Source organism: Coloeus monedula (assembly GCF_965178545.1).
Source record: "Coloeus monedula genome assembly, chromosome: 1".
Taxonomy (NCBI): Eukaryota; Metazoa; Chordata; class Aves; order Passeriformes; family Corvidae; genus Coloeus; species Coloeus monedula.
Window position 1 is genome coordinate 18214061 of NC_138781.1, and position 20615 is coordinate 18234675.

The window sequence follows — 20615 nt, forward strand, 5'->3', positions numbered from 1 at the left end:
GTTTTGAAATAACGTGCAGTAATTTAAATACTTGGCCTTCAGCAAAATGAATATTGCAGTTGTTATATCTGGGCAGTTAATATCTCATAAGTAATGATAATAAATTAATGAAATTTTGTATATCGAATTACTGCCAAAATAAATTGAGATTCTGTGAGAAAAAAGGATATCCAGAGCAGAAGCAAAACCCAGCTCATTATAACCCCACCAGGATACTGGTCTTTCCCAAACACTGAAAAAGTGGCATGTCGACTCCTTGCTTCAGTAGCCAGGAGCTGCAGAGTATGTATCTGAATGAATGTGTATTTTAATGTCTGTGGGAAGGGGAGATTAATGTATGTTTAGAAACTGTACATAGGAGAAGTCGGTGACCACGAGGTGGACAGGAAAGTGCTGAAACAACCTCTAAACAATCCCAGATACCTGTTCTGAGCTTGCTACTCAGCTTGAGCTCTTTTTGGTTTCCTTGGGACTTAAGGCCTTTCATGTCTCCTCCCAGACGTCGTAGTGTCTTGACTAGCAAGAGCTTCTGCTTTTGCTCTGACAGCATTTTCGTAAACAAAGCCCGTACAGTGGCTTCATGCAGCAATAACTGTCTGGATGGCACTCTGTTATGAATGAGTGTTTGAGATCGCTTAAAAAATCATCGGCAAGGGTATCAGCAAAAGCCAGATTTAATATTAAGCGACAGCATGACAAAGTTCATTGGCAAGATTCACTCTACCACTTACAGGACAGTTAATGCACAACAAGGGAAAACAAGCAACAACAAAACCAAACAAAATCCAGGCAATCAAAACAGAAATGAACTGACAACTACCTAGGGGGGTGTGTGTTTAGATGCTTGTGATAAAAGATCAGTGAGGGCAAGGATGGTCTAAAATATCCCTTAACAGCACTCAAGCTTAACAGTACTTTAACTTATACCTTAAACCTAATAATTTAACAAAGGAACAACACTTAATTTATACCTAACTTAAACTTAATTTATAACTTAACCATGACAATTTAACAGGAATAACACTTAATAGCATTTAACCTAACTGTAACTTTGAAGTTATACATAGCAACTTAGCAACAGATCAATACTTAGCAGTATTTAAGTAAGGTTAAGTTGTAAGTCAGGCTTACTTACAGGCCTAACTCACTTCAATATCCAAGTACTTAAACATCTAAGAAAGCAGCATTTCTCTCGGATTTGCTGTAGCATATGCGTATGTGCATGCACACAGATATAGAGAGTCAGTGCAAATAAGGTACCTGTGAAAAATTCCCCTCAGAGGTCAGTGAAATACTTGCTTCGAATGCCCTGCATCTCCTGATGGGTGAATGGTTGAGCCTCAAGGAATGGGGCTGTAAGTCCAGGGCTCATTGTTTGGCAATCCTCCCAGTTTGGCGAACATGAGAGTTCACTGGCTCTGAGAGGCCCCGCTCAGAGATCACTGGTTGCAGCCCCGAAGAGCTCAAAGGACTCTGCTTATAGGGCTGCAAGCGAGCGGGCTTTAGTCGTAACAATGTTTCATCCTGGGCGCTTTGGGTCGACACTTTCTTTGAAAGTGTGAAAACAGGAACATTACGCCATTCAGGTAAGAAAAAAATTTCCAAGGCTATTCCTAAGGAAAACAGGAGCTCATCAGCAGTTCCTGGGAGCAGACTGTTTCTGATAAGCTTGGGAAGAGCTGAACCCAGGTGCTGTTTTCGAGGCTGAGGCCTAAGGAGCATTTCTCAGATCGCTGTGTGGCCTGGAAAGGGGGTGGAGGGGAATGCACCACCACACATCCTGATAAAACCTGGAAAGCTGAAAACCCTCACAGGTGACTACAGACCTGTTAGCCCAACCTCAGAAATTACACTACTTTGAAGTAAACGATTTTATGGTAAATCTGAGAGGAATACAGTGCAACCGAGGTGCATCATAGAGGTGCATGGAGGGATTTCTCTAAAGTGAGGAAATGCAAGTCTTACCCATTTGGGCACCTAGGAAAGTATTTTGCATAGTGCTTACATGTGAAGTTATTACTTTTCCTGAAGGATGTAGGTTGAGGCTGGAAAAAAAAGGCTCGTTTAGCTGCAGGCTAAGACATGCTGGCAGAGCAAGTTCTGTCCCTTGTGCTCTCCAGTTACTATGTTGGTCCATGTTACCGAGAGCAACTGCTGCACCACTTTACAGAGTGCAGAAATATGGGTACTGTGACCTTCATGTACTTCCAGTGTCACTCTTGGTCAGTTAATTAACTTTTAAAATTAGATTTCTATCATGCAAATAGTACTGCTGCTGTTTGCAGAAAATTTGCCTCGCAGCTCCAGCCTTCCCCTAACGGATAGTCAGAAATGGCCAGAAGGAATCATGTTTTAATGCCATCTTTTCACAAGTCAACAGTTTTCTAAATAATAACATATTTGTGAGGTTGGAAATATGACAGCACATTAAAGCTCCTTCACAATTGGTCTTCCTCCTCCTTTAATACTCTTGCTACTACTAATAACAGTAATAATGTGAAATGCATTACCTTCCTTATAGCAGCGTAAAAATAGGCAAAAAATTGCCTTTTCTACATTTGTTATAACTTGTGAAAAATAATGAGGTCCATCTGATGCCTTAAATTGTTGGTTTATGGCATTTGTTCTGCATACTTCCCAGTTTGTTTTTCTTAGGCAGGATGCTCTTAAAGCCTTGCTTTTTATTAAGCAGACAAGTATTGTATGCAAAATGGTTCCTTGGGTTTCTTTTCCCATTATACATTGCCTTTCTTTGTTGAAGAGAATTTTTTTTTTTATTTTCATTTTTGAGTTACAGCATTCAGGTAAGGCTACAGCATCTCCATGTTTGTTCAACTGCTTCCTGGAATTTTGTTTAATTTCATGGACTCATTTTTCCTATTCAGAAATATTATACTTGAAAAATACAGTCTTAAAAGCTCTTATGAGATGAGCATTATTTAATAGACTCCTTTAGGTTTGTTTTCTGGTTGGTTGGAAAGTTTGGTTTTTCTCCACAACTGAGTAACATGATTCATGGAATATAAGTGTAATTTTATTTCATTTTGTTGTTCCTTGTTGAATTCTTCTAGAATCCCCAATAAATAGGCAATTTAAAAACTTAGCAGCACATCTGTCTGTGAGTTGTATATTTCACTTTGTATATAGAATTGAACTTATCTTCTTTAAACCTTTCCCTATGTCATAATAAACACTTGGTGCCTCCTACCATCATCTTTTTAGTCATTCTCTTGTGAAGCATTTAGGACAAAGCCAAGTGAACTAAAAGTTTATCTGTTGCCAGATAAGCATTTTGTTTTTTAATTAGAAAAATACAGACCAGATGGCTATCAGACCTTGTGACAAGTGTGTGTATTTTAAATCAGTATTCCAAACAGTAATTGAGGATGCCTATTGCTGTGAAAGATTGTGAAAGTGCATCGACTTCCCAGCATAAATATAAGTTTCAAGAGAACGACTTGATATTTTTGCTCAAAAAATAAAATGTTCTTTTATCAGTTTTGTGGCAAGCCCACTAGCTAATAGCTTGCAAATTATTGTCTGAGCTGTGTCCCTTGCCATCTTGTCGTCTTAACAATTGCATTTGCAAACAAGGATGAGCTCATGTGTAAAGCATGCCTCACAACTCATCCAAATATGAAGAGCCTACAGTGCTTTACAATTTTCTTTTGGCTTGAGATTGGATTTTATTTTTGTGTGCTATTTGCTACTAGAAGTGTTTAACTTGTCAAAAATCTCCACTACAAATAAGTCATATTTCTATTATTCTATTTTCCATTTCATTAATGGGCATAATAGATTTGTACATATTATGACATTTGACCTCTCTTTTAGGAGAATGAGGGATTATCATGGCAGACATTATATCTGAGCTGCTTAATTTATTTTTGGCCTTTGATTATTTGGCACATTATGAGGTGTTAATTTTTGCAGTCATTGAAATGTGTAAGGAGATTCATGGTAACTTTAACCAAATCTGTAGAAATATGACTTTACGCTTGTCTGACAGTATACAGCAGCTGTTCTGGATATTCTAGACTGTGCAAATGTCCAAGAGACTTGAAAGACTTAAAAGCTTGCTTCAAAACAGTTGTGACAGGAATGTGATTTCAGCGCTTTTGTTATAGGTTCTTTAAACCCTGCCACTCCAAACTCTCTGAACAGGAGTGATAACAAAGCTATAAAACTCTTTGTCTGGATTTTTGGATCCTGATCCTCTAAATTTAAAAACAAACATGAATGCTCTTTGAAAACCATTTTTTTTGTCCTGTTTTAGGACTGTATTTGGTATGTCACAATATCCTGTTCAGAGCTTTGTTGAGTATGTTGCAATATCCTGTTTTCCATATGGATGTGTGTACTACAGACCTTCCATGCTTAAACAGATCCTTTTGCTGTGAAAAACAGCAGCTAAGAAGTCTCATGAAAATATCTGGGGTCTGCTGTGAAATTTTTTGTTTGCTTGTTTTAATTCAAAGGCAGACCATAAGATTTCAGAAAGGTCTTGCTGTTCTTTTTGATAAAAAGTAAAAGCTGTAATTGAGGTGTTAATTTCTCAGTATTGCTAAATACGATACGTATTTAATACTTTTGCAGAGAATTTCAGATATTCTGTGGTTAGTACTCTAGGAAAAGTATATGTTAAGGCAGTTTGGGATACTTTTGGTTCAGTTGGGCCTACTTTTCTAGTATTAAATCATTGAATTTTATTGAAAGCCAAAAATCTAATTACAGGCATCACCTGAACTGTAAAAACACAAAGCTGCTCTGGTAATTTGTTCTGTAAAACATTTGTTCTGTAAGACATGTAAAACTTAGATTCTTTTATGTAGCTGCCTATTACCTGGCAACAAGGTGGTTCAAGTTGTTTTTTTTGAATTTTTTTTCTCTTTGTGAACCTTAAATGGAAATTATTCTAAAGACTCAGAGAAGGTTAAATGCTTTACCCTCTGTTTTTCTTAGTCATATAATTGCATTAATTTCAGAACTTGACTCTGAATAGGTAACTGGAAATTCCTTATACTGAAGTTTTTTTATGCCTTCTAAAGTCTAGCACATTGTGAAATCAAAAAAAAAAAATGAAAAAGCCAGTATAGTTTTTACCTTGCAGGGTAGCGGGGGGAGGTGGGGGAAAGAGATGAAGTTTTGTGTGATTGAAATGATGAAAACCTCATTTAAAACAAATTAAGGAGTATTTTGCTGAACTGATTTATTTCTCTACAGCAGAACTTAGCTTAACCTTTTATTTCTCTTGCAAGAATGGGTTTGAGTGTAATTTAAACTGTCAAATGACATTTATCAAATGATGGTTTTGCCCTGTAACAGGCAAATGTCTTCCACAAAATTGATTAGCTGCTGACCTCATCCACCCTTTTCAGACCCTTCAAGGTAGATTTCAAAGAGTTGTAAAATAATCACTTCACTTGCAGTTTATACTTCAGCACAAGGCGTTTACTGTCCTGGTAGCAATACCTCAGTGTGTTCCACATCTGGGAAGGAGAGGATGTAAATGCCTGCCGATAGTGCTGCCTGTCACCACTCGGCCTGTTGTGCTTAACCTAAACCTCTACTCCTTACAAAATAGGAGCAGCTTTGGAAATGGCTTTTTACAATAGAATGAGTAAGTTTAAGAAACTTTATCTTCTAGGTGATTGTGCTCTAGTGATCAGGAAAATACTGTTTGGTAAGATCTGCAGGGTGTTCAGTATCAAGAAGGTGCTGGAAGAATGAGAAATAATAATCTCCTAAATGTAAAGTTTTATACCCCAAAGACTTTTCCTCCCTTGTGTTCTTATTCTGCAGCCTTGTTTTGTAAGACCAATTCATTAGAAGCCCAATAGGCTTGCTTTCATAAGCATTAACCTACCAGTAAATGAATTAACTGTGCCATTGAGGAAGTCTGTGGCCTGTTCAAAATGGTGAGTTTGTGTCTGAACCAAAAATATTGTTTCATATTTTTTCTCTTCAGATTTCTGTGCAAGTTTCTTTGCCAAAGAAGCTGTGATGCAGAAAGTAGAACCATGAACATAAAAATCTCAGAACTGCTGCTGGTGTTAAAAGTTCAGTTCTATTTTTAGACCCCAATAATTTCTTTCTTCCGAAGTCTCTACCACTCCCACTTCTCCAAAATCAGTGTTTAAAAATACACAAATTGGTGAAAAATGAACTTGACTTTCTCTTAGAGTAACAGACCAGTTGTAGCTTGTTTGTCTCAGCTGATGAGACTGGTGTGAATTAGCTTTCAGTACAGAAATAGAGCTGGGAGATAAACAGCTGAAAAAAGTAGCATTTCCACAACTTCTGCCACATCCAGCATCAGGAGCAGCAGGGATTTTCCTGTGTGTGAAACTGCCAAGAGCTGTAACTGCAATTGAGACGTTTTATCAGGCTGTTCCGTGTGAAAACACCTCACCCCTCCATAGTTTCAGCGAGTCTGGCGGGCTGATATGTTAAATTAAAAGCAAACAGTATCTATGCTGTATACTAAAGCTGCAACATTAAATGTGAAAAACTCCATAGAGGATGGAGGCTTTAAATAATAAGAGGGTTTCAGAAGAAACCGCTAGGCATTGCTAAGTAATCTCAGTGTGATTTGTGGTCAGTGGGGGATTAAATTTTGAATGTTGTGCATGGCTTCTTTGGGTTTTTTATGGGGTTGTTTTTCGTTGGTTGGTCAGTCAGTTGGTTGATTTGAGTTTTTTAATGAGTAATACCAGCTGTAATGTGTTACATAGGTTTCTTGCTATAGGATCATAGCAATAGGCATCAGCTTGTATCTGTTGGAGAACAGGATTATTGTTCTGACTCCTCTAGCTAAACATGTAATATATGCTGTAAATTGCCTTTATTATATGCTGTTTAAATATCTCATTGTCTGCTTTGCATACAAGCAATTTATTGCTGCTTATGTTCTGACAGAATGAAAACTAATGCTTAATTATGCATTGCCTTAGTAATGTGGTGTTTAAGGTGAATGTATCTGAATTAAATAAGGGCCATTAATAATGCCTAACAATTTATGATATATTCATTGCTTGATTTCAAATCATATAAATTAGAGAAGCTTATTTGAAATGTCACCAATATAAGATGGCTTTGTGGGAACACCTCTCTGTGTGCTAATTTCAGAATCATTACCAGCTGAGTCTTACTATTTATTCAATGTCCAGTAGGCTTTTATTATTCCCTTATTTGCAGTTTAATTACACCCTCTGTTTTCCTGACAGTGTGAATTCAATCCTAAACCTGCAGGAGCAAAATGAGTTGCAATCAGTTGGTTTTTGCCTGAAAGCTTCTTTTTGCTTTGGCTGCCTCCCATGACTGAGCGACCACTCTGAGCCACAGTTTTTTTGTATGTGTGTTTAAAGGGGCAATGGCAGTCTAAGGCTTTTAAAATTCTTCTGTCTTAAAGCTTGTAAGTTGTTGGGAGATGTTTCCAACTCACATAACCACCTGTGTTTATACTAATATCACAGAAGATACTGAATTAATTACTTAAAGGAAGATTTCTGGGTCGCTTATTAATATTGTGAGTGCATGAGTTTACAAATGTTATTAATGCACGAAGTGTTTATACATAATATGCATGGTTACTGTGCAACTAAAATTTTAGTCATTCATATTTAAAACAGTACATTCTCTAAGGCTATTATATGGGATTTAAATTCCTCAAAGATACAGCAAGCATTGTCCATTTCAAAAAGGACAAACTGCAGCAAAATTTTGCATTGGCAACAATAATTCAAGGCAGTTAAAGGATGCAGGTTGCAGGACTAAAAGAATTTTCCTTTTCAGTATGATGCATGTGCACTTATTATAGAGATGCTGTACATGTGGGTTCTCAGAAGTAATTGTAGTTAAATGAATGTTTGTCCAGTGAGCTCTTTTTGCTTCATTTATGCTTTGCAATTATCTCTTGTGGGGAAATTGTTTCTTGCTTATGATTTTATTACATTCAAAAGCACTCCTTAGAGGAAAATGGGTATTTCTTATTTCGTAGGTAATTATTACAGCTATTGTTACACAGTTTCTGTTGTAATTGGAGTACTGAACTTTCATCCTTGCACACACATTTCATTTGCTATTGCTAAGGGAAATAGTGAATATGCTATATATAGTAAATATAACTGTATTTAATGGGTAACATAATACTTGTCAAAGGTATCACATGCATCTTAACACATTTGCTGTTGTGCTTAACTTTCAAACTCAGAAAAAGAAGCAAAATACTCATTTGAGGTAAGTTGGCAGACTCCAAATGTTTTCTTTGCATTTCATATTGTGTCTTTCAGATGTGACTGTTTCTTCACACAGTGATGGCAAAGTAGAGAATTGATCCCTCTGACCTTTCCCCTTTTCTTTTAGCTTTTCAAGAGCCTGGGGGGGGGCGGGGGGGGTGTCATGGATATTGTTTCTTCTGTCTTCCCCCCCCACAATATGGTTCCAGTTTCCACCAAGATCTAATGACACGGGTATTCCGTTCTGTCTTGTGCGCATTTTCCAGTCTGGCCTCATCAAATTTATCCAAAAATGTGCTATTGCACAAAGAACCAGACCTTATACTTGAAAGGTATAAATTAATTTTAAAAGGTTTAAATTAATTAATGGCCTGTACTGCTGGGATATGCCATTACTCAGCTGGTGTGCTATACCAAAGGTCATCTCTGCTGTGTGTTCATCACCTGCTTTTTTTATTTTCCTATTCTGCTAGAAAGGAATTCCCAAAAATATTAGAGAAATTACTTCTACTTACCTCAGAGTTGGATGAATCTTAAAAAAGCACCCCGAAAAATTCACTCCTCCTGTAAAAAAAACCCGAACTGTCAAACCTTCTGTTAGCGTGCATTTTTCTGCTTGACTGGGGAGTGGGGAAGAGTATACATTCACATCTTGTAGGGAACTTCATAGGAGAAGTATTTGGGAATTTTTCCTAAAATCAAAGAATCTCCGAAGTGTGCACATACCAAGGCTTTTTCATTCCACTGTGTAGATGATGCTTATAAGGCCTACAGGCACAAGTAAAACTGTGCCATCATACAGCACAAATTTAAATATCCACAGCATGAAAGCTAATATATAGATGTATGCAGAGAAACTTTATATCAGCAAATTAGGAAAGCGAGTACACATAAAAATTTGATCAATGCAGTTTTGTTAATCTAAAATGTAAATTTGCAAGTGAAGTTTCTGTTGTTGTAGATAGTTGAAAATATTTGAATTCAGCATTTTTTGACAGTATTCAGCAGAAGGTGTTCTTGGGATCACTTTGATCTGGATTGTGTATGCATGTAGGTTTCGGCTACTCTTCGTTCAAGTGTGAAATTTGTTGTGTGATCTGGCAATCTGAAAGAGATGGTAATTCTGTAAAACAAATTCAGAATTTCATATCTCTGTAATGTATCTACATGTCCCTAGTTTTATTTGTACAGCAGCTAGACTGGTTCTGCAGACTTGTGGCTTCAGGGTGAGATTGATGTGCAGCGGTATCAACTTCAGTAAAGAGCATGTATGTTGGATGTAATGATTTTTCAATCAGTGTTTTGTTATTTTGTTATATTTAATGATGTGTCATCATGATTTGTTAGGCTTGTACAGCTGTGTTTTCAAAAATTTATTGGAGTTTCCTTTCTCTCCCTTTGGAGTGGGGAAAGAGTGTTCTCCCTACAACTCCAAGGAGTGGAGCACTTTGAGCTAATCCCAGACATCTTTCTCTTTCCTTTCTCTGCTCTGGTTATAGCTGCCATGCTTCTGTCTAGAACTTTTCAGGGCTTTCCAAAGAAGTGTTCTGTAAAATTCAACAGATCTTAGCAGTTTTCATATAGGTTGCAAGGATCTGAATGATAAAAATTGAGACATGGCAGGGAACAGTACTGGGGTTTTAAAGTATTGAAAGGTAAGGAGGCCACCTGACCTGCCTGCCTGTATTGGTTTCTTTCTTCTGCTTAAGAGTTAGAAGACTCTTCACTCTTCTCTTATTTTGTTTAACTTCAGTTCTGCTAAAGGTCGTACTTGCAGGGAGTGCAGGTTTTTTTCCTCCAGTCTTTTTAACCTATAGCTGCTTCAGTGACGGTTTCTCCAAAAGCTTTTCTTAAGCAGGGTAGAATTTACCAGCAATTAACATCTTCCTAGTTGAAAAATAGTGGATAAGCAGTGCTAGGGAGCAGAGGAGCACACCTCTGTCGCTACATCCAGCCCCAGTGTGCATTTCCATTAACAGAGAGTGGGGCTTCCCTCTAAACCATGTAGAAAACTGCTGAGAAAAAATGTGCTCTGTATGAGCAGAAGGATTTGACTGGGTAAATTGAGATGCATGACCAGGGTGCAGAGTGCCATAAAAACATGGATAAAATGTGTGTCATGGGTATTTTGTGACTGTTGTTGTAATGAGCATCTCATTCCTGGTTTGGAAGGACCATTGCAAGCTTAAGAATTCTCTGTCTTATATTTATCATGTTTTAGTTAAACTTAAGTAAAGTAAGGGTAGATTAATACATGCAATACTAAAAATGTGCCAACAAACTAGGTCATGGTAAAGTTGTCTACATTTTATAATAGCAGTGTGGTCAGAAGTAAATTAGAAAAGTAAGTGGAAAAATCCTAATCAGGAGAATACTGACCATGTTCATTTCAAAGCTAGAAAGAGGAGGTGGTCCACATAAATGTAAGAAAATAAGGAAAACCTTAGGACTTGCATGCACATCTATTTCTAAGCAAAAATTTACCTATTTAAATGGTTTGGCCAACTTGAACAATCAAAGAAATGCCTGAATACTGTGACTTATGAAAACTCGTCTGAGTTTTGCAGTAGTGTAAGCAACAAACCTCTGCTTATTGAGCTGAAAGTATGTGCATTCATGTGGATGTGAAATTTCACTTTGTTTTCTATAAACAGTTCAAGATGCAGGTGTGTAAGATTACTTCATAAGTTGCAGGGGTAAACAGTCATTGGAAATAAAGAAGGTGAATCATCTTTGGAAAGCACAGCTTGACTGACAAAACAAGAACAATGTGTTGGTATAGGAGACCATTTTGCTGACACTGTCATTGACCTTCCATAAAAAATACACTCCAGGTGTGCTTTCAAGCACTTTTTTTATTTCTGAAACAAGTATAAATATGGAATGCTGTTTCTTTTCTTCCAAAGTGTCGCTCTTGAGATTAGTATTTGATCTGGAAAGAATAAAACTGCTTTTGCATTCTTTCATTACTTGCATTCACTCCTGGAACATATACACAAGAAATAGTAGACTTTCAGAATTAAGACACATATATGTAGCATCTTTGCAGAGACGTCAGCAACTAAATATATTCTGTTTTCTCTAGATCAATGAACTGAGCCATGTTCAAATCCCTGTTATGTTGATGCCAGATGATTTCAAAGCCTACTCAAAGATAAAGGTGGACAATCACCTTTTCAACAAGTAAGTACAAGTAACAATTTTGTGTAGAAGTAGATAGTGGCAGTGATATTTTTATGAAGTACTATGAACTCTGTTATTTTTCAGTGCATGGGACTGAAGTTTTGATGATTAAGTTAATCCTGAGATAAACATAACCATCTGTGCTGTTCTAAAAAGCAACAGCAAAGGCTGCTGGGTAGAATTTTTCCTCCATATGGTTTATTATTGCCTTATGAGTATCTTAGATATTGAAGGTGATCCTTTCTTGGTGTGATTATTTATGGCTGATATAAGCATTTATTTGTGAATTTTTAAAAACATAAATTCATGTGTACGTGCCCTTTATTAAGGGTAGTATTTGAATAAGAATGAGAATCTAAAGGGTATATCAAATGTGAATAATGTTCAGCTTTTTATTTTCCATAATACAAAATCATACCAATCATATAGAAGCTTCGAAAGTATTAAGGTAATTTAATGTAATATCTATTGTCTCTTAAAAATAAAATGCCCCATGAGCAGTATGTACAGACGTATAAAACTATTAGTATTGGTTTGTGTATAACCTGAATGTTTTTCAAGAATATATGTGGAAAAGAAAAATTCTGCTACTTTGTGTCTTCTGCTCTGTGACAAAGGTCAAAATAACTTTTCTCTTGTACAAGTCTAAAATGAACACTAGGATATTAAAACTGGTTCTGTATTGAACAAGTCAAAATTTCTTGAGGTTTTGGCACTGTTACTACTTTTTGATGTCACAGATGGTATAGTAATTCTTGTATAATCCAATCTAATATTTCACCTTTGAAGTAAGTTTAGGGCAGTGGGAAAGCATTCTCTTCTGCTTTTGAGTCCATGTTTCAGAATTGTCAAAATACGATTTGTGATTTCATCATTGTTGTAGTTCCTTAGCTACAACATAATGATGTTATAGCAAGCTAATAAACATTCATTAAATATTGTGAAGAAAAACAAAATAACCCAATCTCACTGAAAAAACGAAAGCATTAGAAGAGATTGTAAGAGGATTGTTACCTTCAGCTTTCTATGAACAACGTTGAGACAAAATTCTCTAGAGTTACTTATTATATATGCACGATAATGAAATTGAATTGGTTTTATCTTCTTTCAGAGAAAACATGCCAAGTCATTTCAAATTTAAGGAATATTGTCCAATGGTTTTCCGCAATCTAAGAGAAAGATTTGGAATTGATGATCAAGACTTTCAGGTAAGTTCTCTTTGAAAAAGCCTAAACTGGTGAAATAAATGTTTCTGTTTTACCTCTTGGCCTGCCCAAGCTGTCTTCTGGTTCCTTCTGCCATATTTAGTTCTGTGTTTCCCATTAGAGTACCTCCATATAAGCCACATTATTGAAGTTGCAGGGTAATATCTCTTGCAATAAGGAGGAAAAATAATGTCTGGACACTACTGACAAGAGATTCTATATTCAGCTGAATCACTTACTTCAGTTGCTTCAGTGGTCTGCCTGTATGAGATGTGGTTTCTGAAATGACCACAGATTTTTCTTTGCTTTTTTTTCGCTTTTTTTTCCCCCCTCATGCTCTTTTTGGTTAGAAGAGTGACCTGTGGCCTGCCAGCTTCATCCTGTTTCATCATGTCTTATTTTCCCGTTGTTAAGAGGATCTGGAAACAAATTGCTTGTGTAAAGCAGATACTGCAAACCAAGAAATTGCTCTAGATTTGGCAGGGTAGTTCCATGCAGTCAGAGTTTCTTTCTGCCTTTGCAAAAGAAAGTCCTTGAACTCTGCTTCAGCCTCATTTGCCAGTTCTCACTGACAGTTCCCTTTTCCATTAACAGTTCCTAATGCACAGCGTTTCAGTCACAGAGATAATTCCTTCTGCAGTCACACTGCAAGGTGTCCTGTCCTAAAGAATACTTGCTGTGTAACACAGTACTACTTCTTCTCATGCTCTTTTGCTCTTTTAAACTGTTTTGATGTGAGCTGCAGTTGTATCTATAATGTCACTAAGATACATTAAAGAATTTTTAAGAAATGGTTTAAAGTAATTAAACAAATGGTACAAAATGCATTTGTACAGTAACACTCCCATTCTTGCCAATGGAGCAAGCTAAATGTTGCAGCCAAAATCTATATCTGAGTCCTTCAACAATCCTTTTTACCAATTTTCCCCTTTTCAGTATCAAACAATGTGTTAGAAATGTGTAGGTGGGTTAAAATGTGCAGGGACGTAGATAGAGATTAGGTTATGGGCCTCACCATACGGCCACTGTAACCTTGCTAAGACATTTTGCCAGTCGGGGGAGAAGAGGATTGTTATTTTGGTGGAGCTGTCATGATTGTATTCCACAATTTTTTATTATCCTGTTTATGAAGAACTGTTTAAAAGGAAATGCACCAAGACTGAGGCCAGCAGTTTAAACAGGTATATCAAATTACATCCCTGGTTCAGTTCTGCTCATGGACCAAGCAGGATCCTATTGTTTGAGAAGTTACTTGATCCCTTATATGAAGATTACATTTTTCTTGACAAAGGAAAAGGATGAGTGTCAAAGAAGGAAGACATGTGATTGCTCTTAAAATTGTGATGTCAACTTATGCTTGCTATCTTTAGAACATGGGCTTTTGACATTACTAGACAATGGAAGTTACAGTTCAGTAAATATGTTGGAAGACTTAAGATGCTATAGTGAGTTAAAACTGGCAAACTTGGCATAATCAAAAATGCTGCATTCCACAGCACTGTGAAATGTTTCCATCTGCACTGTTGTTCTACAACAGAAATTCCTGTTGTAATTGTTACAGTGCTGTTTGAATTTATTAATGATAACAATGATAAAACCGCATTAAAGAACTGTCACTGGATAAACGGTCCATATTTTCAGATTAAAACCAAAAATACTTCTTTGTAGCTATGTGTTGTGGGTTTTTGGTAATGTAACCAATCAACAATCCAAAATAAGAACAAGTAACTACATCCTGGTTTTTGATACAACAAAATTATGTATTAGAAAAAAACATTAATGTCACTTAGTATTTAAAGTGTATTTAGTGAAAAACAGAAGATAGTGAATATTAGTTTTAATCTAAGGGAAGACAATGTTTGCCTTCACTATTGTTTTTCTCCTCAGCCCAAGCAATTTATCACTCTGAATTTTGTTTCTACTGGACTAATCTGATTAAAAAGAAAATAAATTAAGTGCTCCAAGTATTAATGTATTTTTAACTCAGTTTCAAAATTAAATTATTTTTACAGAACTAAACATAAAGAAAATTTGTGTCATCCCATGTGCAAGATAGGGATTATCCCTATTAAAAGTAGGAGTTGCTTTCATTTTAATGTTACAGTCTCTGTGATTTAAAAAGGGAATCTAATTTTGACAAAAGGAGTTTCAGTATATGTACTTATTTTCAGATAATCTTTATCTTCAAGGAAGTTATCCCAATTATTATTGGTTAAAATGATTGTCTTATACTCAGAATCAAACCTGAAATTGTAAAGTTCTTTGCAGTGTAGAAGTGAAGGCAAGCTTATGGAAGAAATATTAAGTTACTTTCTCTGGATAGTTTTTCTTATATAATGGTTTTCAGGAATGGAGTCCTAGTCAATTGTGAACAAGGTCATTCCTATTATTGAGCCAGAAAGGATTGGTTAAGATAAATAAACTCAATTACCTTGTTCATTAGTCAGACACATCAGTCACAGTCTCAAAGAACATTCTTTTTAAATGCCTTTGTTTTCAGAGTGTTCTGCTGATATCCTTGATGAGTTGTTCCAGAGGGCAAATAGTCTTTCCTTATGAGTAAACACTAAAAAAACCCAAAAACCTACCTCATGAAAAAAATTGGTAGAGTATGCTCTAAGTAGTCAGCTATACTAATTTGAATTCTTTACATTGTGTTTCTCATTCTGTAGTAGTTTTGTGGACTGCTTAACCCATAGACTTAGTTCGCATGTGGAATAATTAAAATATGGGACTTGACTTACAGAGACTTCCTTTTCTCTCTGAAGAGAGATTTAAATCTCACAAAGTACATGTTTTTCCTGCAAGTAGTCTTTACAGTCAAAGGAATTCCTTAAATTGTATATGGTTCACTTACAGGAAGCCATTTCTAGCAATGGCAATTAGAGTTCCTGGGATGAACTCCCTTCCTTCACATGACACAAACCAGCTCCCTTTTTTGAGATGTTTTTGATAATCAGTCCTGCATCTCTCTATCTTTCATAGTTAGTTGGGCATCTCCAAGAGATATTTAGTACTGAACTGGGATTGACGTTTCATGGAGATACATACATAGCTGCTAATACTGAGTGTGGACTTCCTTGTGATTCATGCTTTATTATGGACAGCAGTGTAGAAAATATAGCATGAAGTTAATGAAACTTTGAGTCTTATTCAAAGATTGCCTGTAGAAACTTGTTATGATAAACTAAGTCTTTAATTATGTTACGAAATTTTATTCTTATATAAAAAAAAATTCTAAAACTGTTACTGCATCAAATTAAAAACTGGTCTGGCTGTTTTTTCTTAAAAAGGGGAACACAAGTGATGATTAGTCAGTATGAATTAAAATTGCATTTAAATCATGGAAGAACTTTGAAACCATCTTACCCATTTACAAAGACTATAAATTATCAAAGGAAAAGAGACTATTGTTTTGCTTTGTACTGTTGGATGTTACAAGAAAAGTATACATGGATCTCTGATTGAAGATACCTTTTTTAAGTGTCAAAATAATTCCAAGAGCCAGAGCATTAAGTAATGACCAATTTTGCCTTGGTAGGGTAAATTATGTATTTTTGTTAGTGTTTTCTTGTTTAATTGAAAAAAACCTTCTAAAATTCACAGGACAATACTTGAGAGCATTAACTATTTCTAGTAGAAAAGAAAAAAATTGATTAGAAAACACATACTGTAAAGTCCCTCACTACAGCACTAAATTAATTTTAATTTCTGCATTCCCCCTCAGCTTTAGACATTGTAAAAGTTATTCTACAAAAGATTTCTCCCCCCCTACCCCCTCCAATTAATGGGATAGCTGTTTTTATTTAGGGTTTCTTTTCAACTCAGTTGACGTAATTTTTTTAGCTTAGAAAATCCATGAGTAGAGTTCTATTAGAAGAATTAGAGGATTAGCTTCTGTAAACTGCAAAATTATAAGAGATTAGCAGACAGGCAGCTCACCTAACACCCCCCCCCAACAATCTGTAGAAAAATAGGATCTACTACTGTTACAAATGCTTCCACTGCTGTTGCTCTGGGAAGGGAATCTTTTTTTACTGTGTTCCAACACATCTGTTCTTGCTTAAAGTTATTGCTGAATCCTACATCTGGATTCTGCTAGGCAAAAGAGGAAGACTGGGTTCTTGCCCAATAAAGCACAATTGCTCATACCAGAGGGCACCAGCGTCCCAGGGTACCTAATGAGCCTTCTACTGGGGATGAGGGAGAGCACAACTGACTTCCCTTGAAGTTTTAGTACTCAGTGTAATAGGAGACAGGCTCAGACCTGACTTTTCCTGTCTGCAGGAGCAGTTTGTAGAGATTCTCTGTACAGTACAAAGAATTCATAAAGAACTTTTAGCAGATGGGTCTGTAAGTTCTTTTTAATTTACTTATGCTTGATACTTCTCTAAGCATTTTTCCATATAAAAAATTGAAATCTAAAATAATAATGACAATTCCTGCCTTTAAGCAATTTCCCTAAAAACAAACCATATGAACTCAGTATCTTTCACTTCTTCTGATAAAGCTGTTAAGGAGACTTTTCAAAATCTCCCAGAGCTCTCTATGCAGAAGGATTTGTAGTCCGGACTCATAACAAGGCATCAGGAAAACAATGTGAATTCTAGGCTTGTTTTTAAGATGTCAGCCTTCAATATAATTTTCTTTTGAGGTATCTAAGCTTCAGATCATCAAAATTCTTACCAATCTCTAAATATTTTTGGCTCATTTTACATGACTTACCCAGTCCTAAAACCATCATCTTAAGAACTTAAAAACTACTTGGCAATCCAAGATGATTCTTCAGATGAACAAATATTAATCAGAGCTCTCAGCTGGTGCTTCTGCACTGAAATTCATGCTTTTATTTCTTGGCCCTTGCTTTGGGAAAGAACAAGCCACCTCTAGCATCAAACTACACACAGCAAGGTTAGCAACAACTATGTTAGGAGCTGGAGCTTATTCCTAAGACAATCTCTTCAGTTAATTCAATAAAGTGCATTAAAAATCATTGGAGCAACAACTGTCTTGTAAAGAAAATACCAGCGCTAGTAATTTTATTTTAAGCATGGTAAGTCTGTCAGTGCATGAAAAGTTCTTGGGCTTATCTGTCAGATGAGATTCCTGTAGCAGAGTATACAGTTTGTGGATCCCAAATGGACATTGACACCAAGACATTCAGAACTGCTGCCATCTTGCTTGCCATGGGTACAGACAGTGGTGGTAATAAATTGTTGAACCAGCCATAGTAACAAAAACTGTGCTGTTTGTAGTCTTTCCAGCACATAAAAAATGACCTTTGCAATCTAAATCCAATATTCTAATACTTGGTGCCGTGTCAGCCCAAATAATAATTCAGAGGTGGTGGAACTTAACCTTAGTACATATGACAACAGAAATTCTAACTTGTGGTTTCTCTCAGTTTTTCCTAGAAAACATTTAATTTGCCTTACTTTCAGCTGTTCCTTGACTAAACTGAGTGTCATTCACAACCAGGCATTCAAACTAGAAAATAGTAATTTAGCATGTGCTGGCAAGATCAAAAGAACAAACTGATAGGTGCTCCCCAAGTTCTTACAGACACAGCTATTGAAAGGAAGGCATCAAGCCAAGCTTTGCAGGGCTGAAGGGAAAAGACTTCCAGAAAAGGAGCCCTGACTCTTCCCAAAGCAAGTGTATGCCTTAAGCTGACAGCTCCAAATCCATATCTATGGTCTCAATAGGATAACTTGATTTAGGAAAGACCCTCATGTTTTATTCATTAACTCTCATTCAAAAATGTTAAGGAACCCATAACCTTTCTCTTGGAAGGATAGCTCAATGCAAAAAAGAAAAAGTTCATGTTTTTCCTTTCTCTGTCAAAGTTTTTCACATCTTTCACCATAGCAATCACTCCCTGAATACAGTTTTCTTATAAATGTTCATAGGTGTTTGGGTGTGTACATCCACATCTTGGCAAGATCATAGGAGAAGCTCCATATTTCTGCTGCGTGCACCACAAGACCAGTGGTATCCTGTTCTCATCTTTTGGTGCTCCCATGATATTCACCATATGCCTTTTGAGAGCCATGCTTATGAGCTGACAGAAAGTCATAATGCAAAATTGTCCATACTTCTGGCAAAGGCAGGGGGAGGTTACGCCTGAATGTCCTTGTAGCATGTTACTGGTAGGTCAGGTATGCTTTGCTCCATGCCAGACTCCTTATACACCTTCCGGTGTCAGAGATCAGTGTTCCCTGGTCATGCTTCCACAACAGTGTTTCCAGATAGGAACCTGCTTAATGGAGAGAATGCACAGTGCCAGAATACAAGATAGACCCAAAGGTCTTTCCTACCTGTCCCTGTATGACAAGCCAGACATCTCTGGGTTTGGTGCTTCTGTTGTTACATTGAAACACCAGTGCTTTGCCTTTCTTCCCTCTACAAGTCACTGACAAAACACTGTCCTGAAAATCATCTCAGAAGTGGGCTGCTTGTTTCAATTTACAGCAAATAACCTTGGAGCATCTGTGTCAGTTGTATGACACTGTCTCTCTGATGTCCTTTGTAATCAGTAATCCAGATCTAATTTCCATATCCATGATTCCTGAGGTCTTGTAAAAAAGATTAAAAAAGGCTGGGGGGAGCTCCAGACTTGTCTTGTTGAGAAGCTGTGCCTGGGCCAGAGAGCACCACTGTAACTGCTGCGGCAGAAGAACAGCCAGACCATGTGTACATCATCCTCCAACAGTAATGAGCCACTGCCAGGCTTTTCCACTGACCTATGATTTCAGTCATCACAGAGCATCATCTGTGCACTTGTTTTTGCCTATTTGTTCATGCAAAGCTTGCCCAGAGGCACTCTTAAATAGTCTGGGATGTGATCTGATTTGTCTTTAGGGTGCGTTGAGCTTGTGAAGCTCATTTTAGTTTTCCACAGCTTTTGGATGAGATCACAGCTCTAGAAACTGTTGTTTGCCTTTGTCCAGACATCATGAAATGGGGAAGATTTAAATCAATGAAAAGCTGTTAAGCCAGTCAGTTTGAAAGATTACTGTTGTTCTAAAGTTCTCTATGCTTTACCACCAGAATTTTCCTATTGCCCTTTTTCTTAGGAAAAGCTCTGACTCAATGACAATTTTTATTAGGCTTCCTTTTTAAATTAGTTACACAGAGTATTTGTATTAGATCCAACACATAGTTCACATGTTCAAAGTTTCTAAAATACAATCTTGTCTGCTAAAGTAGCAGTTAGAAAACAATGACATTTACATTAGGCGTGCGAGAGATTAGAATGAGCTAATTAAATTGACCTTTAAATCTCTCTACCCTCTTGGAGACTGGGGCTAATCCTTGGCCTCCCACTGTGGAGATAAAAATTCGTGCTGTGAACGTTTTAAGCAAAGTGGGCAGACGAAGAAGAGTCTCACCAGCAGTTTGAAGAGGGGGGCAATACTTTGCTAGTTACAAATATAGCTTGCAGTTATGGTGTGAGTAGGGGGACAAGTTCTTCCTGTAGTTCAGGGGCTTTGCTCCATGTGTCTTCTTCACAAAAATAGTTTCAATTGGAAAAAATAGCTCCAAACAGCTTAACTTATTACTCTTAGAAACAATCAAAGCCTTTCTGGAAATTAGCTTAGTTTTTTTGATATCTGCTATTGGTATAACTAACATAATGAGTAATGTCATTACTGTTATTTAATTACAGTAAGTTGCTATTTGTATTGACCAATGTGCAACATAACAATAGACTTCCAAATGATAAAGCATTAGGTAGTGTTTTAGCTGGTTTCTAAGGACTCTTGAGGATGCTTCTTACGAAGTATTTGCTTTGATGTTTTGTGTCTTAGATTTTTAAAATTCTAATTATTGCAGAGCTTTGTAATAAAAAAACCCCAAAAATTATATAAATAATGGATGATTAAATTACAACAGTCAAAATTTAATTGTCAACGAGCAATTGACATTTCATTTAGTGAAACCTTGAGAGGATGCAAAATCCATTCAAATGTCAAAGTGGAATAAAGAC

At 36.6% G+C, this 20615-nt stretch overlaps 1 protein-coding gene across 2 annotated transcripts in view; it reads left to right on the plus strand.

Moving 5' to 3' along the window:
* PIP4K2A (phosphatidylinositol-5-phosphate 4-kinase type 2 alpha) overlaps positions 1-20615 on the plus strand; it is a 106326-nt gene that overhangs the window by 44268 nt on the left and 41443 nt on the right. For both annotated transcript variants that reach the window (XM_082296516.1, XM_082296517.1), the window contains exons 2-3: positions 11323-11420; positions 12532-12628. In XM_082296516.1, the coding sequence (XP_082152642.1) occupies positions 11323-11420; positions 12532-12628 (195 nt within the window). The remainder of the gene's footprint in view (positions 1-11322; positions 11421-12531; positions 12629-20615) is intronic.